This window comes from Mycothermus thermophilus (genome assembly GCF_041956435.1).
Source record: "Mycothermus thermophilus strain CBS 625.91 unplaced genomic scaffold VTJ04scaffold_3, whole genome shotgun sequence".
Classification (NCBI taxonomy): domain Eukaryota; kingdom Fungi; phylum Ascomycota; class Sordariomycetes; order Sordariales; family Chaetomiaceae; genus Mycothermus; species Mycothermus thermophilus.
In genome coordinates this window covers 2,771,376-2,798,769 of record NW_027191429.1, presented here as the reverse complement: position 1 = coordinate 2,798,769, position 27,394 = coordinate 2,771,376, and the positions used below count along the sequence as shown (strand labels likewise).

The following is a 27,394-nucleotide window of genomic DNA, read 5'->3' as shown; positions in this document are numbered from 1 at the left end:
GCGCCAAGATTGCAGAGAGACAGCAGGACTACAATGTGTCGAAAGAAAATCGCCTGCGCGGGACAGGGAGGCGGGTGGTCTTTATCCAGGAGCAGCCAGCGGCACGGCCTTTGGGGAACATGTCCTCATCCCGTTATGTACAGCCTCTCGCCGCGTGTCGAGGTTGCATGGCCAAGGGACAAGGGCGCGGGAGTTCTGGCACTCATCCATGTCCCCCGGGGAGCTCTTTGTCCGAATGGTAGGGATGACGTGAGACCCGGACGGCGGACAGTAATTCGAGGGAAGATGCATTGCTGACTGAGTCCTCCAGGACAGCCACGCCTCACTGGACAGCAAAGCTTCGAGGCAGCGCACATCGTTCCTAGTTTTGGATGCGTCCAGATGGTGTGTTCCACACGATCAAGAATCGAAGGATCGTCTGAAATATCTTATCCTATCGTTTATGAAGATCGTTAAACCCGGAACTTGAAAAGCATGGGTCTCAATCAAGTACCAACCCGACCCGACCATGAAGGGCATGGATAAACTGGAGAAAGAGACCTGCCTAGATGGGAGGTGCGAGGATTTGCCGAGCTTCGTCCCAACAACGCGGAAGATCGCTCAGATCTGCGGCGATCCTTGAGCAGTGGGCCCACAGCAACCGTTAATTCCGTGCGAAAAAGGATCCTCTCAACACTGTCCAGGTATCATTACGCCGTCGTGCACGTCATGGTTTCTCCAACCTCCAGTAACGAACGACCCCACCACCCCGCCATCTTTTGGAGCGTTGGAACTTGACAATCCATCCGCTTCCAGGCTCGACATTTCAAGTGCATCATTGACCTAGAACACGCTGCCATCCTTTCTCAAAACACACTACACCATCTCCTCGGTGTACCCAGCTCCATCAATCAAGCCTCATTTGGACACTCGATCCGCGACTTGATTCTCCCGCCAATCCATCAGGATGGCCTCAACCTCAACCTCCCAACCCTCAGCAAGCCCCGAGGGGCAAGCTGAAAAGCCCGTCGTCGTTGTGTGCGTGGGCATGGCCGGTTCGGGTAAAACCACCTTCATGCAGCGCCTCAACGCCCACCTCTACCAGAAGCAAGAACCCCGCTACGTTATGAACCTCGACCCAGCCGTAGCCAAACTCCCCTTCCAGTGCAACCTGGACATCCGCGACTCGGTCAACTACAAGAAAGTCATGGAAGAACACCGCCTGGGCCCGAACGGCGCCATCATGACCTCCCTGAACCTCTTCACCACCAAGGTTGACCAAGTCCTCGGCATCCTCGAAAAGCGCGCCGTCCCGGACCCGGAAAACCCTTCCCGCAAGCCCGTCAAAACCATCCTCGTCGACACGCCCGGCCAGATCGAGGTGTTCGTCTGGTCCGCGTCCGGCACCATCCTTCTCGACTCGCTCGCCTCCTCCTTCCCCACCATCACCGCCTACATCGTCGACACGACCCGCGCCTGCTCCACCTCCACCTTCATGAGCAACATGCTGTATGCGTGCAGCATCCTGTACAAGACCAAGCTGCCCATGGTGGTGGTGTTCAACAAGACCGACATCCAGGACGCCAGCTTCGCCAAGGAGTGGATGACCGACTACGAGGCGTTCCGGGCGGCGCTGGACGGGGACGAGAACAAGAACGCGTTTGGCGCCCAGGACGGCGGGTCCGGGTACATGGCGAGCTTGCTCAACAGCATGAGCCTGATGTTGGAGGAGTTCTACAGCCACCTGAAGGTGGTGAGCGTCAGCTCGGTCAAGGGAGATGGGATTGATGACTTCATGGATGCGGTGCGCGAGAAAGTTCACGAGTTCAATACCGTCTACCAGCCCGAGTTGGACCGCAGGCGCGCCGAGAGGGAGGAGATCAAGAAGAAGCAGCGGGAGAAGGAGCTGGAGAAGATGATGCGGGATATGTCCATGGATGGGCTCACGGCTGGGGCGCCCGAGGAGAACAAGTCGGAAGAGGAGGATGTCGAGGAGCCGGTGGTGGATGACAGTGATGATTCTGACGACGAAATTGATGAGAAGAGCCGTCGGGATGGATATCAGGCAAGGTACAAGGCGTCTCTGCTCGGGAAGGATTCGGTGACGGAGGACGCTAGCTTTGCCAAGTATTTGCATTCTCAACGGAATGCGGAGTAGAGGAGGACAGTATGTACTACGGGGATGGACAGACAGGAGTTTGTGTCTCGCTGCTGCGATGGGGAGCATGAGTTCGGCGTTTGGACATGATACCACGATCTAAACAGGGTTCGGGTCAGGCAGGGATACAGAAAACGAGACATGATCTATGCTGTTGTTTGTATTAATCATTCTAACATTTCACCCATTTGGATCCCAAACGCCATCCCGCATCGCCATGTCGTCGTCATGATGGTTGAAGCTTGTGTCCACTGACCCACCCAATCGTCACGTCGGCAAGAGATCATGCGGCACCACGGGTATAACTGCATCGTTTAACTTCGACTCTCCTCTCCCATCAACCCACCTCCTCTGTCGTTCATCATCAAGATTGACCGTCTACCGCGCCTCGAACTGAACCATCCTGTCCAACCCCCAAGATTTGTCAGCACCTGTTACACAGCCACAAGAAGGAAAAGGTACGTGACCGGAAGAGAAGAAGCAAGAAAAAAAGAAACATACCGCTTCGTCCTCTCCTTGTACAAGACCCGCGCACCGCACTTGGAGCAGCGGATCGGGGTGTCGCGCTCCAGGGGGACGCGCACGGCGCAGTCGCCGCAGATGTAGTAGATGACGCCGGAGCCGGAGGCATCGAACTCGCGTTGGTTGAAAGAGGAGCCGCCGGTGGCGGCGGGGGCGTCGCCGTAGCTCTGCGAGCCGCTGCCGGGAACTTGGTACTCCTCGCGAGACATGATGACGGTGGTGGTGGTGGTGGTGGTGGGATTTGTTTGTGTTGTTTTGAGCAAATGGGTTGTGTTGCGATGGAAGGATTATTGTTATTGCGCCTGTCCTGAGTTGGTTGGCTGGTTGTGGATGGTTGGTTTGGCGGAGGGAGTTGGAAGATGGAGGAATGGTTGAATTGAGTCTTCTAGCCGTGACTTGCGAGACCGACGGCTGCTGATGATGAGAGGCTCGGGCGAAGCGCACAGTGGGGCCAGGCGGCGGATGGGCAGAAAATTTGGCGGAGTCAGACGGCAGAAATGTCTTGGCTCTCGGGCCCTGTAGGCGGTGAATGTGCACGGATCTCGCATCCGAACCCTGGACTCGGCCAAGTTGGGACTGGAGCCCCGTGATCACGCCTTGCAGCAACCTCTGGGCGCCGGCAGTCGAAGGTCATGGGCCTCGGCAGGCAAAGGCTAGATCCGCAACCAGTTATCCGGCGCGGGACGGACAAGCATTGAAACACCATAAATTCAGTAGGATCAGTCTTAAGTTAATTCCACTAGAACCTCAATTGAAGCCAATTTCATGAATCTGGAAGCACGCTTGGGTGTTTGACTTTTGAAGTGCCTTTTGAATTCACAGTCTCAACAACACCATCACTCACCATCATCCATCACCATGCCATCCGACGACCCCAACCGGTCTCTCGTCCCCGTACCGCCGGCCTACTTCAACGTGGGACTCCCATCAGAAACCTCTTTTGACCCATCACCGCCGCCGCCAAACGCATCCACCACCCCAACCGCCGTCGACCCGAACTGTCCCTTCTGCCACATCGCCGCCACCTACCCTCCCTACGACCCAGCTCACCCTCCCCCGTCTACCTCTCCCCTCATCTCCCCGGACCGGACCTCCCCCAACCCCTCCACCTTCCTCCTCCTCTCCACCCCAACCCTCATCGCCTTCCTAGACATCATGCCCCTTTCGCAAGGCCACCTCCTCCTCTGCCCGCGCGCCCACCGGCCGAAGCTCACCGACGTCTCGCCCTCCGAGGCCGCGGAACTAGGGCGATACCTCCCGATTCTGTCCGCCGCGGTGTCCAAAGCCACGGGCGTCAACGACTGGAACGTGGTGCAGAACAACGGGGCGGCCGCGGCGCAGGTGGTGCCGCACATGCATTTTCACGTGATCCCAAGGCCGGAGCTGAGGGATAAGAGGAGCGAGAGGTTTACGTCGACCATGTTTGGCCGGGGCCAGAGGGATGAGCTGGATGACGACGAGGGGGTGGTGCTGGCGGAGAGGATAAGGAGGGAGGTTAGTGAGGTTGTGAGGGCGGAGGGCAGGGAGGTGAAGCTTTGATTGAGAGGTTGTGAGGGGTCATGCTACTACGTTTGCTTCCGGGTTGCGGTGAGAAGGGAGGGGATATGAATGGGCTGGGGAAGAATAACCTGCGAAGGGTTAGGTAGGTATGTATGCCTGGCTGATGGAGTTGGGGACGTCTCATTTGCTTCTCTCTACTCAGCCTGCTAACTGCCACAAGCATCCATCCTCCCATGTTCCATCACTCATCGTCTCCAAAGAACACCTTCACCGGCAACCACGAATCCCCGCAAACCTTGAACCGATCCTTAATGCCATCAATCCTGGCCACCTCTTCATCTGTCAAACTCCAGCCGTCCAGGTCAAAGTTCGCGTCGATCCGCTCCGGCGTCACGCTCTTGGGCAACACGCTCCATCCCTTCTGCAGCCCCCACATCAGCAGCACCTGCTGGACACTGCGTCCCTTCTCCTTGGCGATGGCCGTCAGAACCGGGTGCTGGGACAGCGACGAGCCCCGGCTGCTGCCGAGCGGCGAGTACGCCGAGGGGTGGATGCCTTTCTCGCGGCAGTAGGCGACGAGCTTGGGCGAAGGGTTGGCCGGGTGAAGCTCGATTTGGTTAACCGCAGGGACGACCTGCGCAAATATGGTGTCAGCTTGTCTGACCGACAGCTATCAAATAAGGACAACAACAACACCAAATAGTAGTAGTAACTCACCTTGCAGCTCTCATGACTCAACAACCTCTCCAAATTCCTCACCCCAAAATTACTCACCCCAATACTCCTCACCTTCCCTGTGCCCAGCAACTTCTGCATCTCCCTCCACGTATCCACAAAATCCCAGTCCTCATAGTGCTGCTTCCCCCCGCTGTCAGGAACCGTGCTCGACGGCCAATGGATCAGGTACAAATCCACGTAGTCCAGCCCCAGCGCCTCGAGCGACAGGTCCAGCGCTTCCGCCACCCGCTTGTGCCACGTATTGTCCAGCTTGGTCGTCACCCACACCTGCTCGCGCGGCACCCCGCTCAGCCGGATGCCCTCGCCGACGGCGCGCTCGTTGCCGTACCCGAAGGCCGTGTCGATGTGCCGGTAGCCGGCGCGCAGCGCGTGGGCGACGACGTCGGCGGTGATGGAGGAGCAGGGGGAGAGCCAGGTGCCCAGGCCGATGGCGGGGATGGAGAGGTTGGGGACGTTGAGGGGGTAGGTTTTGCTGTTGGGAGGGGAGGTTAGTTGGTGATATGTACCTAGACATTGATGAGAATGGGGTGGGACGTACGTGGTGTTCTTGATCTCCGCCATGTTGTTTTCTACGCAATAATACACTTGACCTAGGTGATAGTGGTGAAGAAGCTGAAAAATAAAAAAAGATCCAAATAGAAAGAAAACAAAACAGCAGCGGAGGAAGAACTGGTGGGACTGGTTCTATATGACTAATGGATCCAGCCATCTTCTCATTCATGAAACCCCAACTGTGACGCTATTTCACATAGATTCCGCTCCTCACCCCCGCATCGGCGGGATCTCCTGCCGCAAACACCCTTTTTGAGATCCCCGTTTCAAACCGAGTCGACACCATTGGCGTGGAGAGGTGATTCAGAGTGGGGGGAGGGGCTCCGTTCCTCGTCTAGGATTTCGGAAACATGAACCGAAGACTGGGTCGCTTGGAGCGGGCCGAGGAGTCCCATCTTGGTGAAGAATCGTATCCTGGAAGGGGCTGGAAATGATGACCTCGGGACCGTCGGCTTCATGAGTTGAATGCCTTGATACATCCTGAACTGTTGGATCCTCCTGGAATTAAAATATTCATGGTCCGTAGCTTGACATCACCAAACTTCCGTCTCACATCAACCAAGCCCTTCATCAACGACCGGCACTGCCACCAACCTAAGGCTAAAGTCTACGTGAACAAAACATATCTTCCATCAGCTGGTATCTATGTGTAACAAACAACAGCCGCGCGAGTCAAAGGAATTAATAACTTTTGGTTCCGTTTGAACCCATCCTCCCTCCGTCCCCTCCAAAAGTCGTTGGTCTAGGTAATAGCGAAGCATCAAAATCAACTTGCTCTACTCATCATCCGAATCATCACCTCCCCCCTTCACCGACAAACTTCCTCCCCGACGGCATGACCACCCCAACAACCCCCCCTCCGTCGACTTTTAACCTTCCGTGCCACTGCTCCTGAACGTCGCGCAAAGCGCCGCATAATGATGCGTCAAATCCAGCACGCTCTGCGGCAGATTCGTTGCCTGGATGATGCTCCTGATCTTGACAGCCCCCTCGTCCTCGATCAACATCCTCACCGTGTGCAGCAGCTCCGGCGAGAACTCGCTGTACCACCGGTACTGCCACGTGACCAACCGGATCGTGGCGGCCACGGTGTCGCGGGTGTTGGCCTTGGTCTTTTCGAGCACCTTGAGGATGCCCGCCAACGCCTTGGGGCTGAAGCGCTGAGCGAGGCAGGCGCGGTAGGCCTCGACAGCCTCGTCCGTGTGCTGCAGGCGCTCGGCGAGGGAGCCGAGGATCTCCCACTCCTCGGCGGATTTCTTGTACTGGATGCTCTGGGCGCGGTATTGGGCCATCTGGGTCCGCCAGATAGTGTAGACGCGGAGGTCCTCGTACAGGACCATGAAAAGGCTGTCGAGCCAGCGCTCGCAGAGGCGTTTGTTGTTGAGGCGTGAGAAATGGTCATCTTTGGAGTTTCCGTTCTGTTAAGAGGATTAGCACTGATCATGGCGAGGGGAAAGTCTCTGGAGATGACCTACGTTGTCTTCATTCTTCTTGACCTCTTCTGGATCCATGGCGCTGGACGGCCGCTCAATGTCTCCGCCCGCACTGCTGGCGTCGAGATTCTGCGACCTTGTCTCCAGCGTGGCCGTCGACTCCGGAACATCCTCATCATCGTCGCTCCCGCTTTCGGACGCCGTGCCGTTCGTCGTGGGGTCGGGGGTTCCGCGGAGCGCGTCGGTGCTAGCATTGCGGTTCTTGGGATACTGGGAAGCCTCCTGCTTCTCGCGGTACTCATCTTCCATGACGAAGACATTGCTCCGGATTTTGAGCAGTTGGTCCCAACCAATCTTGGCCGTCATCTCGGTCAGAATGTTGTAGGCATGCTTGAAGGTGCCACGGTACGAAGCGGCGCGGAGGTTGAGCAGGCTCGGGTCAACCTGCTCCGAGTAGCGCGACTCGGGCTCGCTGTCGATTTCGTCTAACCTGGTTTCTGGCAGAGTGGGCAGATGAATGTCTCGCGGCTCGGGCATGACGGGTGTGTCCTTATCCTGGTAGGTGAACATGGGGCACGAGTTGAGCGTAGTCAGGGCATTTTCCCAGTCCTCCATAGCCACATACACTTCGGCCAGCCGGGCCCAGGTGCTGAACTCGCTGGGGGCGGCGATGGTGCTCCGGTCTGCACAGCCCAGGGCCATGCGCAACCGTTCCTCCTTTTGCGCCGGCGTCGCGGCAGTCTGGGCCTTCTTGAGGAGGAACTCAGCCTGGGTGTCAAGCATGACATAGTCCATCGGAGACTCTTTGAGAGCCTCGTGAAGAACGCGTATCCCTTGGACCTCCTCATTACCCATGAACAAGACCTTGGCCAGTAGCGAGGCGACCTCGACGTTCTGCTGCCGAAGTTTCGTGAAGAGGTTGATACCCGAGGCGTACCTGCCGGTGGTATGGAAGTACTTGAGCAAGCCGGAGGTCAGATGATTCGACACGAGGTTGGGCACCTGAACAACAGAGTCGGAACCGAGCTGCCAGCCTGGATGGAGGTTAGTCTGGTGGTGGTGGTTGTAGGGATGGGAGCGCGGGCAGGTGTGTTTACCCCTGAAGAAGAGTTGTTCGGCGGCACTCAGGAAGCGGTGTTCGGTCTCAGTATTGGTCACAGGGTTGAATCGCCTCACGCCCACAATCTTCCGGATGGTGTCACCAGTGCCGTCGTCGGCATACGAATAGGCGCGCAACACGCTGCACAGATACGTCTCGAGCCAGAGCTCGTCGGTAGCCTTGCGTTTCTCGCCGCGCTCATCGACACAGTAGCTCTCGACGGAACCGGGGAAGGGGGCATGGACACGCATATCGACTCTCGAGAAGGCATTGTAGCAGCTAAATACGGGTCAATTGGTGGCACAAAGACTGCGGAGGAAGATGCGCATACCAGTATGTACCCTCGAGGGTTTTGGACGTGGCGGAGGGGCCGAACTCCCGGTATGCGAGGGTATTGATATAAGCAGCCAGACTGGCTGAGGACGAGGCATCCACGCCGGTGACATGGTGATAGACACCTGTTGGCTTCCCGCCACTCTTGAGGGGCTGCTTCACCAGGTGGACCAGATCGGGAGGGCCTAGCTCTCGAAGCGAAGCAAGGGACTCGGTGCGGGCATCAATGGCCTCGTGGAGCACCTCCTCGGTGAGCCTGGAGGCGTTCTATGTCAGTTGCCTTGCTCCGATCGCAATGAATGGTCGTGGGGAGGGGTACGAACTCGGGTACGGCGGGCGCAACCATGGTGAAGGCGGGACCGCGGAAGCGCAGTCAGGGGGAAGAGGGTGAGAGTTCGACTGATAATGACCACTTTGCGGAAGGGATTGGAAACACGGGACGATGGTCTGCACGGGAGGGATGGAGATTAGAGTGGCATGGACTATGTGTGACACATTGGCGATCCGGTGTAGACCCAGTTGCGTCGTCCGTCGTCGATGTGTCCCTCCGTCGGATCAGAGAGGTATGTACTTTGGACTGGACTTGGTGGTGGCGGGGAGCTAAGGTTGTGTTCTGCAGCAGCTACTTAGCTCGTGTCTCGGAGTGGTTTGGGAATGCGGCCCGCTTTCATGTCCCTCTGGTTGGTGCCAATTCAGAGCCCGATTGGGAACTGGCCAGGCCAAATGCGGGTGCCTAGGTGGGTTGCGTTTGTGGCTGGAACTGGACCCCCAGGCCACTTCCCGCTGGCCACAGACAGCGGGCCTACCTGACACCTGACCTGGGCAGGCCAAGGTGACAGCTCGAGAGGTGGGTCCCATTTCGTTCGGGCTTGGCGATCGCGTTGCAACGCGATTGTTCGTGCTTGCAAGTCGCAATCTTCAACAGCTTCCCTTTGTGATCAACGTCAGGCACAGAAGACAGGACAGGACACTTTCAAAGCAGGGTGTCCTCCAATGCCCACCACACTTCCCAACATCTTTTACCGCGGTCTTCCTGTCCTCAATCCGTAGACGACATTCCTCAGGGCATCATATGCAATATCACTGCTCCGTTTCCCCAAAATGGTGTGTATCTGACCTGGCTGGCCTCGTGCCCTTGGTCCAACACTTGGACGCTTGCTCACCGCTGAGGCGCTTCTGCATAGGTCGCCTTCACGGCCATCAACGTCGAGCCCGACGACATCATCGACGAGGAGGTCGATACTACCAAGGAGATCCAAGTAGAGGAGGCTCTCAAGCTCTTCCAGAATGCCCTTAAGCTCCATTCGCAGGGTCCCCAGTTCTTCGACCAGGCCGCCGACGCCTACAACGCCCTTTTCGAGTCCGAAATCTTTCGATACCCCGAGAGCAAGACCGACTATGAGCGCGCCGAAGCCGGGTTAGAGGGCGCACTTGCTCTCGAGCCTGGCCTTGCCCAGGGCCTGCCCCTCGTTCCCGCCGACGTCATCGAGCCCACCGATAGCGGTCTCCCCCAGGCCCTCTATCTGTCCTACAAAAATCATGGCCAATTCCTCATCGACCGCATCAGGCACAAAGTCCGGAGTGCAGGGACCAAGAAGGAGGCCCTGTTGGAGGATAGCGCTGTGCAGGAAGATGCTCGGAAAGCCCTAGACGATTTTTGCGCCGCCCTAGATCGAGACCCGTCCGATGCCGAGCTGTGGAGGAAGGCTGCCCGCGTCGCCGCATTTCTCGGGAGCACACGTATCAGTCGGTACAGCCTCGAGGCTGCTATCGAGCTGGATGACGACCCTGCTGTTGACGATGTCGAACCCCCATCCCTGGCCGAGGCGTTCGCCGGCGAACAACTCAAGCGCCATCTCGAGGTCTTGGATGACAAGGTGGCTCTGAGCCACCCTATCATGAGGCCTTTTGTGGCCAAGTCGATGCCCACACATCTGGCCCGGTTTATCGACCCCATACCCTTTCTCCCAGATCCGACAACCGAGATGGCTAGTCCGGCGGTGCGCAAGGATATCGCCGAAATCCCGCAGCTCGTCATCTCATTGTCGAAACCGTCATGGGCCGAGCTTGGGAGTGAAATCGTGCGGCTAGTGACGGAGGAAGGTTTCTCTGGTCAAGCGGTCACGATTACGTTTCCTGAGGCTACAGCCGATGAGGACGTGAGCATGGGAGATGCAGCCGAGTCTCAACCTTTGGAGTCACCACAAACAGAAACTCCCCCAGAAGTGGAAAAGACAGATGACATGGCGGTGGATCAGCCTCAGGAGGCGCCTGCGGATCAGAAGCCCGGGGCTACTGGCCCGGATTCTCCCACAGCCCAAGACCCAGGCCAGTCCAAGGACCAAGGGAGTTCCGTCACAACCAGGAAGCGCTCACAATCCATAGCAGGGATTGGTGAGCCTCCTGTCGATGAGTCCACAGATGTGAAGAGAAGCAAGCGGACAAGGCGCCGGGACACGGCTGCGGAAGAGGCTATGGACTCGGCCACGCTCCTTGCCACACATCTACAACCCCTGCAGGCAGCTGACCAAAATCTTTTCCAGACCACCAAGAACCTGCTCGAGAACCTCGGGGTGGCGGACCAGGTGACTCTTGGGAGGATTGCTGAGGTCTTGGACTCCTGCGCCTCGGATGATCGGACTGGCAAGATTCAAAACCAGGCTGCCAAAGATCTTCGCAACTTCATTGGACAGTTCGACGAGGAACTCGGGTCTATCCTGTTGAACAAGAGGGAGCTCCCGCAGTTGAGCTTGTCGTCGTTCCTTGAACACGCCAAAGCCGGAGCACAGCGCCCTCCTGAAGCACCCATCTTTGATGATGCCAGGGGCCTCAGGGACTTTTCAGCCAACGTAAACCAAGACTGGACGACGGTGCAGGACTTGGTGTTCAGTTATGTCAACGCTCTGGCCAGGTCATACGCCAATTTCAAATGGCCCGACCAACTGAAGACCGTCCTCGTCAAACTCATCAACCAGTCCGAAGATGCTATTTCTGAGAGGCTGAGGGATGAAGTTGAGCAGCGTTTGCAGAACGGCAACGGCAAGGCAAAGGCGTTGGGCGAGTTGGCGGCGCTGACGGAAACGCTCTTCGAGTTGTGTCTTGACGAGTGCGACCGGCTGTCCGACCCCAACAACGCCGAGGAACACGGCAAGGTTCTTCCGGAAGCTAAGCGCAGGATGGACAGGTGGTTCCGCAAGACGGTTGATGTCCTGCGGATATGGGATCCCAGCTTCGACGATCCTCTCGTTTCCCGCTTTTTGTGGGCAGCTGTCACTTGGATGACCATGGCTAAGGATGCGGCCCCGAGGGATCACGTCCTGAACTGCTGGCACAGTTTGCGTGACTTCCTCGCCGGGCGAGCTGGAGCTCTCATTAGCCTCCCGAACAACGGCGCCATGCCTGAGATTTCTGCATCCGCTGCCGACCGAGAGATCTCGAAACTGACGACGATGGACTTTTTCCTCGGTCTCTTCCAAGAAGACACAGGCGATCCCGTCTCGGTCATTGAGAGCCTGGAGCCGGTTCTCAATCCTGACGGTGTCTACATCAGCATTCCTACGACCACAAAAGATGCGGCCACAAATGGCACCGCTGCTGAAGCACAGAAGCAACCCATCAAGGAATGTGCCAGCCAGGAACTGGTAGATCTGTGGAAGTTCCTTCGGAGCAGCAGCACCGAATTGCGACTACTCCTCTGGTCCAGGCTTGGTGAGGCGTACGGAAAGATCCAGTACACTACCAAGCAGTTCTCGTGCTTTCTCCGGAGCATTGAGGTGGTTGTGGCCGACCTTGAAAGCGATGACTACATCCAAGCCTCGGACGAAGCCCGTCGGAGCCAGCTCATGAGCTTGCTTCAGGCGCTTGACGACCTGGTTATCCAGTCTCTCCACCTTGCCCTGAATGACAACACGTCGTTCGACATCATCGACGAGGACCACCTCAAGTCGAGCATGTCGGCCCTTGCCAAGGTCAGTTGTCTCCTCCACGTCGCCGCCATGCATGAAGACGAAACACGGGTCGGCGTGAAACCTGCACCTCCTGGTGGTGCTGGCCTCAAGGCCTTCCTCGGCAAGCTGCAGGAAATGCAGGTGCGCACTTGGTCGTTGCAGTACACCCTCCTCAAAGCTGGCATCCACTCGCACCCCGACGTGTTCCCCAAGCCCGAGAACGATCTCGCCGACTACTTGGCGGCGGTCCACCAGGTTCTGGGCCTCCGCAAGTACTGCAAGCTGTCCAACAAGGTGTTCCTCCGCATGATGCGGGTCGAACTGCTCAGGCAGAAGAACATTGAGAACTGGGAAGACTATTTGGGCCAGGTGCTCTATGACCTTTATGGTCTCAAGCTTGGCGTGGGTATCTGGGAGGTACAGGACCATGGCTGCGAGCCCGAGAACTTGGAGAAGCGACAGGCACTGCAGCTCGTGGAGAAGGTTACGATGCTTGCGAACGGTATGTCGATGAAGGACCTGCTCAAGTCGGACCTCAAGACGACCATCGAGCGCATGCAGCAAGCCATAGGATCAGCCAAATCCAGTCCGCAGATGGCCCACAACCTCCGCAACTATATGGAATACCTCAAGGCACCTATTCATCCCAAGCACCTTTATCAGGCCCTGACGGGCAGCGTGGAGCTGGACGCCGTCACCATCCACAGCCCCGAGAGCGCGCCTGCCAAGCAGGGGTGGTTCTTCCTCTTGGGCATGATCGCGCTGACAAGGTTCAAGACGATCGATCTAAACCGACGTCAGACCCCCGGTGCCACCGACGACCTTCGCATCGCGGCCACCTTTTTGCGCCTCCAGCTTCAGTACACTCCAGACCGATGGGACACGTGGTTCCGACTGGCCGAGTGTTTTGACTACGAGTTGGAAGAAGCAGTCCTCTGGACGGCCGATAAGATGAACAAGGAACGGGCCGAGCTGGTTAAGTTCCAGCGTCACGCTATCCACAGCTATATCATGGCGCTGTCGCATTCGTTCGGGTTGACCGCCGACGCTGCAGCTGGAGGCGCCTCGCTCGAGGACGATGAGGAGGCTCTCTACGATATGTATCACGAGTTTGGCATGCGCCTGTACTCATCGAGCCGCGAGCCCTTCGCCATGGAGCCGTTCCAGCATTCGGACCACAAGCGCTGGTTCATCGAGCCCGAAGGCGCCGGCACGTACAAGAAGGTGGTGCACAACGAGATGACTGACTATCAGGTGTGGAAGTTCGCGGCCCACCTGTTTCGACGGGCCATGAAGGGCAAGCCCAAGGACTGGAAGAACCCCTACATGGTGGCCAAGTGCCTCTGGAAGATGTACCAGAAGCCGGACGAGGAGCTGGACGAGAGGAGCCGGGCTAAGAAGCCCACGGTGCAGCAGGTGCTTGATGCGCTTGAGAAGTCGGTCGAGGTGGTCTCGTCATTGCCGAAGCCGAGGCACGGTCAGGATCCGATCCTCGAGCCACACTACAAGATCGTCTCGGTGGTGCACAAGCTCGTGATGCGCGGCGATCTACCGATCGAGGAGGCCGCCAAGGTGCTGCAACGTCAGCCCTACGCTCCAGACGGCGGGGTTGAAACCCCCATCGCCGACGACTATGAATGGGGTCTCTACGTCGAGCGTTACCTGCGCTTCCTCCGCGACAAGGACAAATCCAACTGGCAGCACCGGCTGATCATGAGGCACGCGCGCGTGCTTTGGGATCCAGATGCCGTAAACGCAGCAGGGGAGTCGAAACCCAAAGACAGCTTCAAGCCGCGCCTGGCGTTCCACGTGTTGCGCGAGAACATGTTCACCAAGACGATGGTCATGAACGTGTGGAAATGCGAAGCCGAGCGACCGGGTCGTCACCACGTCTTCACGGAACGGTATATCCGTTACATGGTCAGGTTGTTGGAGGAGCTTGACGACCGCGCCAACCTCGAGGCGGTTCTGCGGAGGATCCGGAAGAAGAGCGCGGACTTTTACCATTTCAACGAACTCTGGCAGTTTTGCGTCTTGACGTACCTGAAGCTGATCCGGCAAGCTTTCAAGGTGCCGGTCTCGCATGAAGAAGCCTTCAAGAGCTTCACCCAGGAGGAGTTTGAGGTTGTCAGCGACAAGATCACGGCCTGGTCGACCACATCCGCCGCCGAAGGCCATGGCGCGCTCAACGCGATGAAAGAGGCGGTTGAGCTCAAGAAACTCAACTCGACGCTGATGAAGGCCGGCCCGATCGACGATCTCATCACGGACTGCTACTGGGCAATCTACCTCCACATCAAGCCAGAGCTCACAGCCGATGAACAAGCGCAACAACAAGACGAGCCGGCCAAAGACCAGCAGGATCAGCCCATGCTCGACGCAACAACGACCACTGGAGCGACTCCAGGGCCATCGTCCAAAGCTCCCGCGGCAGTCGACGCGGGCGACCTGGGCGCAAAACTCGCATCCCTCGCCGCAGCCAAGGAGAACAGCACCACCCTCCCCTTCCGCGCGGGTTCCGAGGTCCTGGCCGACAAATCCGAACGACACTCGGTGGCGGGCGACTCTACCGCGCCGCTCCGCAAGCCCGGCGCGGGCGGGAACGTGCGCAGGGCGCAAATCCTCCGCCAGGCAGAGCTCGCCGTGCAAGCGGTTCTCAGGGCCGCGGAAGCCCCGCCCAAGTCTGCCGGTGGGCAGTCTACGGGCGGTGGTGCCGGCGGTGGCGGCAGGACCAGGAGCAGGATGGGTAGCATGTCCAGCCTCAAGGCCGGAAAGGCGGCTGCCGGGAGCGGGGACGAGACGGAGGAGGAGGAAGAGGAGGGTGGTTCGGATGAGGATGGAGATGTGGAGATGAAGGATGGCGAAGGGGCTGGGTCGAGAAGGGCGTCTCTTTCATCGGCCGCCGCCGCTGCTGCTGCTGCGAGGACGAGGAGAGGGAGGGGATCTGTGTCTGGAAAGGCTGGGCAGGTTGGTGCTGAGGATGATGGGGACAAGGCGGCGGACGAGGAGAGCGAGGTGTCAAGCCCGCCGCGGAGCGTGCATGATTCGGCGGACGAGAGCGATTTGTCGGATGTGCCCGAGGGGTATGATGACGAACCGCCGCCGACGTTGCTGTTCCCGAACCTGAGGAGGAGTGTGGATCAGGGGAGGGCGGTTGGGCATGGCAGTAGCAGTAGTAGTGAGAGTGGGGAGGATGAGAGTGAAAAGGAAGGGGGAGAAGAGGTGGAGGAGGAAGAAGAGGACGCCGGTGAGAAGGACGAGGATGATCACGAGGAGCAGGGTGAGGAGGAGGAAGAAGAGGAGGGGAATGAGGACGGGGAGGAAACGGAGGAGGACCCTGACCAGCAACAGGAAGAAGATGAGGACGAGGAGAATGAGGACGACTCGGAGGACAGTACGGTGGCTCTGGGTGGAGAGGAGGGAGGTGATGATGGCGATGCTATGGACGAGGATGAGCAGTAAGTGGAAGGAGAATAGAATCTGAATCTACAAAGTGCAAGGTTATTTGAATATCAATAAAGTCTTCTGAGAGCAATACACATGCAGTTCCAGGGACTGTGTTGGACTCTGTAAGGACACCTGGACGGTGGGACTCGAGTGGTGGAATAACAGGGCAGCTTGAAGTGTGGATGACGCCGAAGACACCTGGGTTACGTTTGATTGACTTTGTTGTTTACTTTCTGGCTTCTAAAGACGAATAACACAGGCTTCCAGTTATTTCCAACTCGGCCACCCCCCAAACCTCAGCTCGGGACTGGCAGGCTCTGTTGTCCGTGACGGCCCCACTTCCGCTCCGCTGCTGGCCGGGTTCGGGTTCGGTGTCCCGCACACATGCCGGGCCGCCCCGGGCCAAGGCAGGGCCGATTATGCCGTCTTGAGGTGGAGCCGGTCAGGCAGCCCGCAGCCCAGCCCAACCCCACTTGTCATGGCGGGGCGGTGACCCTTGCAGTGGCTGGCTTGGGCTGCTGCATCGGGTTGGCCGAACTGGAACATGGATCGTGTTTGCCTTCCAGAATCCCCATTGATTCAGTCTTTCGGTGCCTTGGAAGCTCCTTGTTGTGCCTGGCAGCCCAGACCGACGCTGGACATCTTGGAACCAAAAGGAAAACCTCACAGGCACTGCAGCCTGATATTCACATCTACTCCAACCAAGCACGTACACCACTCCGCGAATCTCCTGGAAACCATCTCGTCGGTCTTTGTCATCCATTTCCTTTCCATCGCCCTCTTCCTTTCATTTCGACACCTCTCGCCTGTCCTTCCTCCTCTAGATATACAGGCAACTCTGACTCCTCGATTTCTCTTCCCAACCTCATCATACTGCGACACCACCTCAGTTGAACCCTCCAACTCTACCACACCTCTCTCGTTTCTCAATCCCAAAACCGACACCATGACGTCCAACAAGCGTATCACAAAGGTACGATACCCTCCGAACTGCGACCTCCGTCGAACACATCCCCCTGTGCTAACCCCTCCCCCACCTCCAGGAATTCGCCGAGTGCACCACCAACCCGCCCGTCGGCATCACCGTCACCCTCCCCAACGACTCGGACCTGCACACCTGGCACGCCGTCCTCGAAGGGCCCGAAGACTCGGTCTACGCCGGCGGCCGCTTCGGGCTAGTCATCAAGCTGCCCGTCGAGTACCCGTTCAAGGCACCGACCATCACCTTCGCAACGCGCATCTACCACCCCAACGTCACCAACGACAGCCTCGGCAACATCTGCCTGGGGCTGCTCAAGTCGGACAAGTGGAAGCCGAGCACCCGCATCTCGTCCATCCTCGAGAGCATCCGCTCGCTGCTGCTCGAGCCGCAGCCCGAGGACCCGCTCGAGGCGCGCATCGCCGACGAGTACCGCAACGACTACAAGGAGTTTGAGAAGAACGCGCGCGCTTATGTGCAGAGGTACGCCAAGGGCCCCGTCAAGTTTGGGGACACGGTGGTGGCGGCCGGCACCGCGGACGGGGAGGCCAGCAGGTCTTAGAGGGCGTGGCGGGACAGTGCTGGTGGCGGTAGCAGCAGAGCCGCCGCCGCCGCCGCCCGCGACGACGATGACGGGGTCGCGCGTTTTTTGACTCTCCGCGGCGGGCGTGGGCCGCCGCCGCCCGGCGAGTTCCTGCAGGAACTGGCGACCATGCGCCGGCAGGAGATGCGCGAGCGGGGGGAGGCGCTTCGTATGAGAGACGAAGTCGTGGCGGAGGTAAGGGGGCGGAGAAGAGCGTTCTGGCGCGGAATCTGGGCGTGCACAGCCAGGCTGTGTATCGAGGACAGCATACTGGAGCGCTTCGCGCGCTAGACGCTGAAGCACTGGCGGCTCGTCCAAAAGTACAGGGAGATTGAGCTGGACACGTGGAGCATGTTCTGGATCAGGAGCGCCCGGAGAGCGGAGTGGAGCAGGAAGCTGGAGTGTTTTGTGGAGTGCCTCGAAATGTTTCTGGTGCCGCGCTTTCCGGAGGAAATGGATCGCTGGGGGAGGCATGATCGGGTTCCGTTGGTGCCCGGCAGGGAGGATTTTGAGGAAGAAGATGCATTTGAGGATCTATGAGGTTGGATGTTCTCGGTGGCATCTCATAGGAGGAGGGGGGTACGTCATGGGGTGATGACTACTACCGCTACCACCACCTCCGCCGCCATCGCTATCTCGATCAGCGATGAGGGCATGCAGTAGAGGGCATGCAGTAGAGGGCATGTAGATGGTTTGGGATGGTAGCCACAGCTCGTCTGTGTGCCGAGGTACCCGGATGTGTTCCCCTTGGTTTTGTTGGCAGTTGATTTAATACAGCGAGCGTGTCAAGATACACCTGCTTTTTTCCTCGGGAAAGTCGATGATGGTAAAGCATCTGTGGGTCCTAATGGAGGTATTCTGAGTTTTACGGTTTGTCATGAGGTTGTGATAGCAATGTATCTCCTCCCTCTCTCACAACAGACAAACCAGTCATCACACATGGATCACCTTGGGCCTTGGTTAACCAATGCAGTCGCCAATTTGATTGACGATGCGTTCTAGGGGCGTCGGACACTTTACACAGCATTGTTGAGAGCGGGCGACGGTGCTCTGGTGTAGCAGAGCCTTATTATGCTAAACTGAGCCTCTCAGGCATTATTAAGACAGTCTCCTGAGCGACGACATGTTTCCCTGGATAGACAACCACAAAGGAGCAGCACAAAGAAAGGATAAACCAACATGTTGACAACTGACTTTTGTCTTCCCGAATGTATTTATCTCCCAATCCAGTGAAAAATAACCCCCGCGCGCCTGTAAATGAGCAGAAAAAATGAATCGAACATCAAACCCCGGAATGCAGTCCATTGTTGTTGCCGTATATCCCCCCTGCCCATCGTCCATCTTTGAGGTGTTTTCCCCTTTCCTTCCCTTCCCTACTCTTCCATCTGTCCAGCCGTGGAGAAGTAGAACAAGACACACCGGTCTTTCTGCCTCTTCCTCCTCCTCTCTGGGACTTAACAGTGAAACATTGAAATTACGTGCCGAAGAAAACACCCGACCATCTTTTGTTGCACCAGAAGGGAACAAAACCCGACAAAGGAAATAAAAGGTGGTGATCCCATGAGAGAGCAGGAGCGTACCTGACGCACACAAGATCCGTCAAACATATGAGAAGAGAAAAGAAACCGAGATGCGAAACGAGCGTCCATAGTTGGCGTTTTGTGACTCGTGCTCTTACGGGTCGTCCTTCGCAACAATGGACAGTGGCCTCGGTGCGCCCTACAACACCTCATCGGCACGCATCTGCTCCCGATCCTTGCGTCGTCCAAACAAGTTGGCCTTCTTGCGCACCTCATCCACGTCCGATGCGAGGTCGAGACCAAGCCGGTGGCGGGTACCCGGCCTGGGGCTGTTGAGGTTCCCCGAATCGCTGGCCGCAGCTTCCTGCTCCGCCTTCCACTTGCGCAAGCCGTCGCGACGTTCCTTGCGCCTCTCCTCGAGCACGTCCTGGCTGAGGTGTCCGATGCCGTTGCGCCGCTTGTAGCAAGTTTCGAGCAGCGTGTTGCAGTCGATCATGCGGCGCGGGAAGGTCTGGACGACGCCAAACATCTCCATCGGGTCTTGGACGGCCTTGATCTCGCGTTCGCCGAGCTTGAAAATGGTCAGGGCGATGCGGAACAAGGTCCGTGACCCTTCGTAGAAGAAGACATCCCAGACGCGAAGAACCGTCTCGATGGGCAACGTGCCGATGAAGCACGACATAAACCATGCTGTCATGCAGAGCGTGATGGCCGGCAACCGGTTCGGGTCGCTGACGCTGTTCGAGGCACCGTGTCCATTCCGATTACCACGCTTCTTCTTCTTTCCCGAGTCGAATTCGTCGCCGCCAATCTGCTTCCACACGCCGGGCAGGGACTCCTTGAGGGCGAGCATCAACACGCCGAGATCCACCTTGGACCCTTCCAGGCTCATCTCGTGAGTGCCCGGCAGGTAAACTCGTGTGATGATATTGAGCAACCAAAAAGCTTGCTCTTCGGTCTCGACAAATAAGAGTAACAGTCCGGCCAGGAAATTCAGCGACTGACAGTATCCGATACGCGGGTTGTAGAGCGCAAAGGCATTGAGCACGCGACGAAGCGAGGCAATGATCTCGGGCTCTTCCGGAGGCGGGCTGCCAGGAGGAGGTGGTGGTGGCTTGAACCGAATATTGTCGGGAAACGTCCGGTAAAGATCCTTCTCGATATCCTCCACAATCAAGGGCTTCACTTCGCCTTTCCGGTTCGGATCTCTGCCTCGGCCCTTAAGATCCAGCCCGGCCCGGCGCACCAGATCTTCATACACACCCCGATGCTGGGCCAGAATAGCCGGCCCTCCGGCGTAGTAGAACCAGGCCGCACCCCGCCAGTCAGGCGGGATTCCTTTCCGGATGAAACGCTTCGTCTTCGCGCTCCGAGGGGGGAATCGGTTCGGGCGGTCCGTCATTAATGAATTATCTTTGAGGAACGCAATCCACTTCTTGCGTCTCCGGGCAAGGTACTCGGTGTATCCAGCATTCCACTCATCGTACTCCTGCCGCGTGATGTTGGCACCTGCCTTCCGGAACCCGTACCGATCCCGGCTATCGGGATCTTCGGGGGGCTCCTGCGGTAACCGAGGCCCAACTTCTGGGCCCGGAGTCGGGGTCGATGCCGATTCCTGAGCGGACTGGGGTTGCTGCGTCTGTGAGGAATCCTGGGAGGACTCTTGGTTTGGTGAGTTCGTAGCTCTCGGGGACGCCAGGTCGTCCTTTTCCAGGCAAGTGGCGGTCGAATCGTCATCGTCGTCTGCATCAGAAAATCCCTTCGAATCACGCTTCTCTTTGACTCCAGAACTCCTCTTGTCCCGCTTGGACAGCTCTTCGCTGGCCAAGCCCAAGCCCATCTCTTTCGGCAAGGAGCTCGACAATAATGACCTCCGGGTCCTCGAAGCCCTTGGATTGTCCGACGCGGGGATTGGCACGGCCGTGGGAACCGGCAAGCTGTCACTCATGGCCTCCAACACCTTGGCTCGTACGTCACTGGCGTCTGAATGGGAACTGCCGGGCCTGGATTCGTCCTTGTCATGAATGTCGTGATCCGCATCGGCCTCGGGAACATCGTCATCGAGGTCGGGGAACTTCATGCTACGCCTGGGCATGCTTTCGATGTCGGAGTCCTGAAAACCTCTCTCATACATGCCCATAACATCTTCGAGACTCAGTCCATCATCGGCAACAGAGGTTGGCCGCCAGCTCATCCGCGCGTAACCATTGATAATGGATTGTTCCGTGATGCTGCTCGCCTTGGTCAAGATGCTGTTCCGCTCAGTGCCGCTGGGTGTGAAAAACGTTCCTTGTGCGGTTGACGAAGTGAATTGGGACCGGAAGCTTGAACGGAACTCCTCGCCACTCGACACCCATGGAGGCAATTCGCGGGGTTGTGGTTGGGGAACAACCGGGCCAGAATAGGGCGGTGGTGGACGGGGAAACACAGTTTGCGGAGCAGGGACGATAACGGGTTGCGGTTGAGGTTGCAGCACGAAATCGGACCGGGCAGTTGCATTCAGTTGGTCGTTACTCGGGCGGGGCGGGATGGAAGATGAAAAGGTGCTGGTCGATCGGGAGGAAGAAGCGGACATACGCCGGTTCCAGGGACTCGGGCCTGGATTGGAAATCCCGGTTGGTTGAGCCGTCTCTGTTGGCGGCTCTTCTGACACGGTCGGCTCGGCGTGCAACCGAGGTGCCGCCATCCGCCGCATAGAAAGGGCCCCGTCCGAAGCTTGCGATCGTATGCTCGCCTTTCTGGGCCGTGAGAAGTTTTCAACCACGGGCATGGTTTGCTCGGTCGGGGTGCCATGACGGCTCGAGGCTGGCGAGTCGTAATTGGATACGGGGGTCAGACGGGAGAGCTGGTCACATTGCGGGTGACGCGTTGCGGACGACGATCGTAGGGGGAATTGACGCGGTTCTGGACGCGGTTCCGGCTGGGAAGGCTCAGTCTCGGGCTCGGCCGCGGGCTCCGGCTCGGACGACTCGGGGATGAAAGGGTTGGATGATAATCCGGGGAAGGCGGACCGTGGAGGTCTTGGTGTTGGTGGCGAGCCGGCTCTCATTCTGGGGGTTGGCGGGAAGTGCGAAATGGTAGGCGTCGGACTCGGGCATGGACTCCGGGCCATGTTGGAGGCCATTTGGTGGTGTGCGTAAAAGAAGGAATCGCTGCGGGCAGACACGAGATCGGGAGGAACGTTGACGTCGGACCGCAGCTCAAGCGGATGGGGAGGTCGGGAAGGTCGCATTGGGCCCGGGGGGGCTCGTTGGAAGCGGAATGGTCGGTTCCGGGAGTGATGATCGCTGGCTCCCGGACCCTCGGCGGCGGTGTCATGTTTCGGCCAGGGACCGGGTGTCGGCCATGGCTGTCGCGAGTGAAACCGCGGCGGAGGCACATAGGCGACATAGGTGCGCTCCTGGTGCGGCTGCTGCGGCTGCTGATGGTGATGCGGGTGTGGCTGCTGCGGGTGCTGTGGGAAGTGGTGACGCGGCGGCCAAGGGCCACGGCCTGTCATGGCACCTCCCGCAGGGTCCTCGGTCGCGTCGTAGGCGTCCATGGTGAGGGCGGCCGGTGCGAGACGAGGCGGGCCAAGGGAGCAAGCGGAGGGCCGACGAGAAACACCATGGAGCGGAGAAGAGTGCAGGCTTTGAATTTTTCTACCGGCGGTCTTGTTTTTCGATGGGCAGAATCCGATCGTCCGTCCGTAGCCCCCGGGCGAAAATGACTGCGAGTGCAACCAGGCTCGGACGAGAGTCCCAGCAGAACGATGGGGCCACTTGGTGTGGAATTAGTGCAAGGGGGGTTCCAGGATCCCGGTCGCAGGCCTGCTTCACGTCTGGGTTTTCGCTGGAGCTTGTGCTGGGTTGGTGAGGGAGAGCATGCCGGGGATTTCGGAATGAGAGACAACAGAAGCTGGAAAAGCAATGGCAGAAAAGAAAAGCGAAAAGCTGGACGAGGCAGTCAAATGAGGGTGGGAAATATGGCCAGAAGCATCAGGATTTGCCCCCAAATCCCGTCCGTCTCTGCGATCGTGACCTTGCTGCGTCGAGGACGCGTCAAACCATGCTCGAGCGTCTGTTGTCATCCGAAGCAAACAGGATCGGGTGTGTCCCTTGCAGCCGACGAGCCAGACAATTTGAGGCGCACTGGCCAGCCAGTCACTTCCAAGGTTGCTGACGGCGATGCAGGCGGCCGTTCCCTTGCGCCGATGCGCCTTTGGTGTGCGAGGGGACGTGGACGAGGCGTTTTCTTGGGGTGCCCTTGCAAAGCCAGGGGAGTCTGCGCGACAAAGACAGGGGAATGCTTCGATCAGATGACTCCTTTCCATGCAAATTGTTCTCTGTGTTCCAGATCGGGCTGCAGTGAACGGTCGGGCCGTCGTCTTCTGGATGTCGAGTCAGCCTTGAAGGCGGAGGATGGACCAGTTCTGTATTGCTGTGGATATGTTGCTGTGTTGGGAATCCATGGGATTTCCATTCCATGGACACAGGTCAAAGAGGGATTAATTTGAACAAGTCTCCAAAGCTAGGAGGTTGGGAGTTTTGTGTCCTGTCTTTGGCGACGGAGGAACAAATGGATTCTATTTCCAGGTCCAAGAGTGAGGTCAGATCCTACCTAGCTCGATGTCTGTCATGCAGCTTCGTATGTATGTACAACACAGGTTAGGTACCTTGGTTCCGTCCGCTTCCCCTTTTTTATACGGGTACATGCGAAGATCACATAAGCCGGGGCGTTCTTACCGGCTGCGGTGCTCTCGAGGTAGCGACTGCTTCCCCAGAGCCTCCCAGCAGATACCAGCAGATATTGGGACGCGTTGATCAACATCATTGGTTACCAGGCTCCAAAATCCACAGGCACAAAAGCAACCGGTAAGTGCAACGGCGGCTTCCAGGTCGCCGTGTGCAGTCAGGGGCAGGAGGAGGAGAAACCTGGAAGGCAGGGCTGGAGGGCTTGAGCTTCTCCATCTTCTCACTCTCGATTCGACACAAGCGAATGATCAATCACCGACCAACAACACAAACCCCCAGTTCCAGGTTAAAGTCATCAACATGCCCAGGGCACGATACTTCACCACAACGCCCGCCAGCATATTTCGCAATCGACTTCGGAAAAGAGGGTTTGGCATTCAAGAACCAAAGTGTAAGAAATGTGTGGCCAATACATAACACATATCTGACAACAACAATCTAACAACCGCATGATAGTTCCTACTATTATGAAGTAGTTGGCTCCTGTCAACGTCTTCCTAGGTTTTCCAAGCCGACGGCCTGCCAGGTTACATCCCTTGGAAATCGACCAGCGGCGTCCTGGTCGGCCGCCAACGGATGGAAGATTCGAATCTTCCACCGGCCTGCCCCTTGCGGCAACACCCGCTGTCAGAAACGAACCCCAATTAACGGATCGCGCTAGGGATCAATCTCTAGCGTTGCATCCCAACAGGCTGGCAGCCAGTTGCTGTCGCATCGCCAACGAGCAACACGAACACGGCCACCGAAGCGCTTTGTCAGCTGCAGCCGAGCTGGGAGAGATTGAAAGAAATCTCTCAACAACGCTGAGCTTGCCGTCTGTGAAAAACATGAACGGAGCTCACTAGAGACATGGATGAGAGTGGCCCCTCCCTCCATTTCCGCCTACGGCGATGACCGAGCACGCGCCTCAGCTTGGCGTCTCATCACACGTGTTGGAGCGCGACTGCGACGAATCCTCGCGCGAGAGCCCGTGCCGTCGTCAAAGAGACATGAGCACGCTATCGAGATCGAGGCTTCGACCATGTGGTGAGGCCTCTGCATTTTCGGCATCGCTCCTTCAGCACGCATCAAGCCGCCGGCACTACTCAGGTCCGGACTTACTTCAGCACAGACCCACAGCCTGTGTCTGTCTTCCTCTGGACATTTGCTCGTAGCTGAGTAATCCTGCATCCATTGTCTTGTCTGTTCTGAGCCCCAGACGGGAATCCAATCCGATCCACCTCGTCTTTTGGCTCCGGTCCGGGCAATCTGGGACCCGCACCTCCCGGACCTCCACACGGGCATCCAGCCCCGAGAGGCTGCCGATTCAGTCCGCACCTCGGTGTCGGAGCTACATTTTCCCGATGAGCTCTCTCGCAGAAAGCTCCATCCTGGTCAGCACGTGATTTGGCCATGGTGGTGACGTTGCCAGAACGTTCTGCTCTCCACCGTGTCCACCGAGCCAAGCTCCGCATGCCAAGCACGTCGGAGCTTCTTCTCGCGCACCGGCCACTCAGGGGGCCTCGATTTTTTTACCCGGCAGCCCGTGAAGCAGCAGGGAAGCAACCCGCCTGCAGCCTCCCTGGGCTGTTCCAGAGCAACGCCGTCGCACCTAGAGCATGGCGCAGCTTGCGGTTCTGGCGCCAGCTGCCATGGCCTGGCTGCCTGAGGGCCTCAGTTTTCTCCAAGGTTCGGCGCAAACGGTCCTGGCGCTGACGCACGGGGCAGGACGGAAGAAAAGCGAGCGCAGCACCGTGTGCGCAAGACGGCCCAGGAACAGAAGGGGGGAGCTTCTCCGCAGCCGCTTCTGCGCTTTTGCCGTGCTCCCCTCCCTCTTCCCTCTCTGATTGCCATCCTGTTCTCTGGTTCTCTGCGCAGTGTTTGCACTGGGCGGGTGTGGTACGTACCGACCCGCCGCTGGAGCTCCCAGCCTTCGCCCGTCCGTAACCCCAAAACACCCCGGGGCACCCCCCTTCTTCGTAGCCTTCCTCACCTTCTCTCTCTTTCCATCCTCGCATAACCGCCCATCTCCCATCCAATTGCGCCTTTCCGTCCCATCAGACACCCGTCTACCTTGTTAATTGAGTGTGCGCGAACCGATTTTCGCCATGTCCGGCCGCAAGAGAAAGCAGGACGAGGAGGAGCTCGTGTCTCTCCCCAGCGGCGACGAGGAAGAGGAGGAGTAAGTAAAATTTCCCGCCGTCGCATCATCCATCCCGTGATAAAGTGCGTGTCGCCAATGCATGGCGACACCATTCGGCCATGTTTGCAGCAGTGTGTAGCTCGGCGCATTGCGGCGCATTCCTTGCGCTGGATGACGTCGATGTGTTCTGATCACGGCCAACCTCCCCGCTCTTGGTCATGATCGCGCTGCGGATTCTGATTTTGCGCGTAAACCGCACATCACGCGTCTGCTTGGATGATGATGATGAGGTATGGTTGCTGACGAATCATCGATAGGTATGTTGACGATGAAGAGGATGAAGAGGAGTATGACGACGAGGAAGAGGAAGATGAGGAGTACGACGAAGAGGGCGAGGGAGAGGGCGAAGAAGGCGAAGATGAGGAGGACGAGGAGAACGACGCCGATGGTAAGACACACTTGATCTTCCCTTCTGTCCATCACGACGGACATGCGAGGGCACTTGTTCTTCGCTGTAGTGGACATGGGCATTGCCACGTCGCAGGAGCTTGACTGACACTCATCCTCCAGAGCCTCCCAGGAAGAAGCTAAAGGCGGCGGACGGCAAGCCGACCAAGAACGGCGTCACGACCAATGGCGATGCCGAGGAGGACGAAGAGGAAGAAGAAGGCGACGAGGGCGAGGGTGAGGAAGAGGAAGAGGGAGAAGAAGACGACGGCGAGGGCGAGGAGGAAGTTGAGGACGAGGAGGAGGGTGAGGGTGACGGCGACGAGGAGGAGGAAGAGGCCGGCGAGGAAGACGAGGAGGCTCCGGCCAAGAGCGTCGGCAAGGTCAAGGGTGCAGGTGCCCAGGCCAGCGCCGAGGCCAACGCCGTGGCTGCGGGTGGCGATGAGGAAGATTAGACGTCCTGGACGGTCCTTTCTGGTCTCACCCACTCGAGGCGCGGGGCTTGGTCAAGGTGAGCGGGTTGAGCCCGCTGCCACCCTGTTCAGCCGTTTTCTTCTCCGTCGTAACTTTCTGGTGTGCGCACATCTTGTTTTGCTTCTAGGGACTCTTGAGTTAGAATTGGAATGGACGGAACATGGTTTGATCTTTCTGAGCTTGAACTTGCCAACGAGAAACCCCAGCACTTTTCATCGTGTCGTCGTTGTGGCTTTCACACAAGCCAGCCAATGCTTGGCCGCTGGCAGATTTTTGTCGAAGCAGCAGCTCGATCGGCACGATGTATGCCCGACCCCGACCTTGGCCTTGTGCACAGAAGGCCGAGCTTTGCGAAGTGGAATGGGCCCATTCCACCCATTCCCACATCGCTTTTCAGCTCCAATCCCCATCAACCCACCAAGGCTTCTCTTGAAAGAGTTGAGGAAGGGTAACTAGGTGTTCCCCTTGGAATTGGGAAACCTTTCATGGAGAGATTCCATACCTAACTATAAATCCCCTTCAAAACCCGCCTCTTGGAACTGTGATCACCTGTCCTCATGCAGGGAAGCGAGGCAAATTAACTACCCCGCTGTTTCGTGGATTTCTTTTGCACCTCTTGACGACGGCTCCGAAACGTCAGTGAGCTCAAGTCTTCCCGCGCCTGAAGTGATACTTTGGATGCCCAACCACCAACCACTCACGGAGCTAAAACCTGCCAGCCTATCCTCGGCTTTTGCAGAAATACCTTTTCTCGACGCCAAGGTGGCTTTGGCCGCGGCCTATATACATACGTTCAGGGCCGCTTGTCCTACTCTTCTTCCTCCAAGA

The 27,394-nt window shown here is 57.9% G+C and overlaps 12 protein-coding genes across 12 annotated transcripts; 5 read left to right on the top strand and 7 right to left on the bottom strand.

The window, feature by feature from the left end:
- Positions 1 to 946: 946 nt before the first annotated feature.
- VTJ04DRAFT_5153 (uncharacterized protein) lies at positions 947 to 2,137 on the top strand (the record flags this gene model as incomplete). Its single annotated transcript, XM_069363238.1, has 1 exon — positions 947 to 2,137. One exon carries the CDS (start codon positions 947 to 949, stop codon positions 2,135 to 2,137), a length of 1,191 nt encoding a protein of 396 aa, XP_069220104.1.
- A 16-nt stretch (positions 2,138 to 2,153) lies between these two features.
- On the bottom strand, positions 2,154 to 2,448 carry VTJ04DRAFT_5152 (uncharacterized protein; the record flags this gene model as incomplete). Its single annotated transcript, XM_069363237.1, has 2 exons — positions 2,154 to 2,236; positions 2,322 to 2,448. The coding sequence occupies 2 exons, from the start codon at positions 2,446 to 2,448 to the stop codon at positions 2,154 to 2,156; spliced, it is 210 nt and encodes a 69-aa protein (XP_069220103.1).
- Positions 2,449 to 2,515: 67 nt separating this feature from the next.
- Positions 2,516 to 2,868, bottom strand: VTJ04DRAFT_5151 (uncharacterized protein; the record flags this gene model as incomplete). Its single annotated transcript, XM_069363236.1, has 2 exons — positions 2,516 to 2,540; positions 2,639 to 2,868. The coding sequence occupies 2 exons, from the start codon at positions 2,866 to 2,868 to the stop codon at positions 2,516 to 2,518; spliced, it is 255 nt and encodes an 84-aa protein (XP_069220102.1).
- A 649-nt stretch (positions 2,869 to 3,517) lies between these two features.
- VTJ04DRAFT_5150 (uncharacterized protein) lies at positions 3,518 to 4,198 on the top strand (the record flags this gene model as incomplete). Its single annotated transcript, XM_069363235.1, has 1 exon — positions 3,518 to 4,198. One exon carries the CDS (start codon positions 3,518 to 3,520, stop codon positions 4,196 to 4,198), a length of 681 nt encoding a protein of 226 aa, XP_069220101.1.
- Positions 4,199 to 4,400: 202 nt separating this feature from the next.
- VTJ04DRAFT_5149 (uncharacterized protein) lies at positions 4,401 to 5,458 on the bottom strand (the record flags this gene model as incomplete). The annotated part of the gene is made up of 3 exons (XM_069363233.1): positions 4,401 to 4,793; positions 4,877 to 5,369; positions 5,436 to 5,458. The coding sequence occupies 3 exons, from the start codon at positions 5,456 to 5,458 to the stop codon at positions 4,401 to 4,403; spliced, it is 909 nt and encodes a 302-aa protein (XP_069220100.1).
- Positions 5,459 to 6,318: 860 nt separating this feature from the next.
- Positions 6,319 to 8,660, bottom strand: VTJ04DRAFT_5148 (uncharacterized protein; the record flags this gene model as incomplete). Its single annotated transcript, XM_069363232.1, has 5 exons — positions 6,319 to 6,867; positions 6,925 to 7,916; positions 7,980 to 8,260; positions 8,313 to 8,570; positions 8,638 to 8,660. The coding sequence occupies 5 exons, from the start codon at positions 8,658 to 8,660 to the stop codon at positions 6,319 to 6,321; spliced, it is 2,103 nt and encodes a 700-aa protein (XP_069220099.1).
- A 755-nt stretch (positions 8,661 to 9,415) lies between these two features.
- VTJ04DRAFT_5147 (uncharacterized protein) lies at positions 9,416 to 15,723 on the top strand (the record flags this gene model as incomplete). Its single annotated transcript, XM_069363231.1, has 2 exons — positions 9,416 to 9,418; positions 9,499 to 15,723. 2 exons carry the CDS (start codon positions 9,416 to 9,418, stop codon positions 15,721 to 15,723), a joined length of 6,228 nt encoding a protein of 2,075 aa, XP_069220098.1.
- Positions 15,724 to 16,654: 931 nt separating this feature from the next.
- VTJ04DRAFT_5146 (uncharacterized protein) lies at positions 16,655 to 17,810 on the top strand (the record flags this gene model as incomplete). Its single annotated transcript, XM_069363230.1, has 4 exons — positions 16,655 to 16,681; positions 16,752 to 17,170; positions 17,267 to 17,465; positions 17,562 to 17,810. 4 exons carry the CDS (start codon positions 16,655 to 16,657, stop codon positions 17,808 to 17,810), a joined length of 894 nt encoding a protein of 297 aa, XP_069220097.1.
- Positions 17,811 to 17,854: 44 nt separating this feature from the next.
- Positions 17,855 to 18,919, bottom strand: VTJ04DRAFT_5145 (uncharacterized protein; the record flags this gene model as incomplete). The annotated part of the gene is made up of 3 exons (XM_069363229.1): positions 17,855 to 17,986; positions 18,465 to 18,850; positions 18,910 to 18,919. 3 exons carry the CDS (start codon positions 18,917 to 18,919, stop codon positions 17,855 to 17,857), a joined length of 528 nt encoding a protein of 175 aa, XP_069220096.1.
- A 70-nt stretch (positions 18,920 to 18,989) lies between these two features.
- On the bottom strand, positions 18,990 to 22,331 carry VTJ04DRAFT_5144 (uncharacterized protein; the record flags this gene model as incomplete). The annotated part of the gene is made up of 1 exon (XM_069363228.1): positions 18,990 to 22,331. The coding sequence occupies one exon, from the start codon at positions 22,329 to 22,331 to the stop codon at positions 18,990 to 18,992; it is 3,342 nt and encodes a 1,113-aa protein (XP_069220095.1).
- Positions 22,332 to 25,114: 2,783 nt separating this feature from the next.
- Positions 25,115 to 25,537, bottom strand: VTJ04DRAFT_5143 (uncharacterized protein; the record flags this gene model as incomplete). The annotated part of the gene is made up of 1 exon (XM_069363227.1): positions 25,115 to 25,537. One exon carries the CDS (start codon positions 25,535 to 25,537, stop codon positions 25,115 to 25,117), a length of 423 nt encoding a protein of 140 aa, XP_069220094.1.
- Positions 25,538 to 25,610: 73 nt separating this feature from the next.
- On the top strand, positions 25,611 to 26,547 carry VTJ04DRAFT_5142 (uncharacterized protein; the record flags this gene model as incomplete). The annotated part of the gene is made up of 3 exons (XM_069363226.1): positions 25,611 to 25,684; positions 25,963 to 26,093; positions 26,216 to 26,547. 3 exons carry the CDS (start codon positions 25,611 to 25,613, stop codon positions 26,545 to 26,547), a joined length of 537 nt encoding a protein of 178 aa, XP_069220093.1.
- Between the last annotated feature and the right edge of the window lie 847 nt (positions 26,548 to 27,394).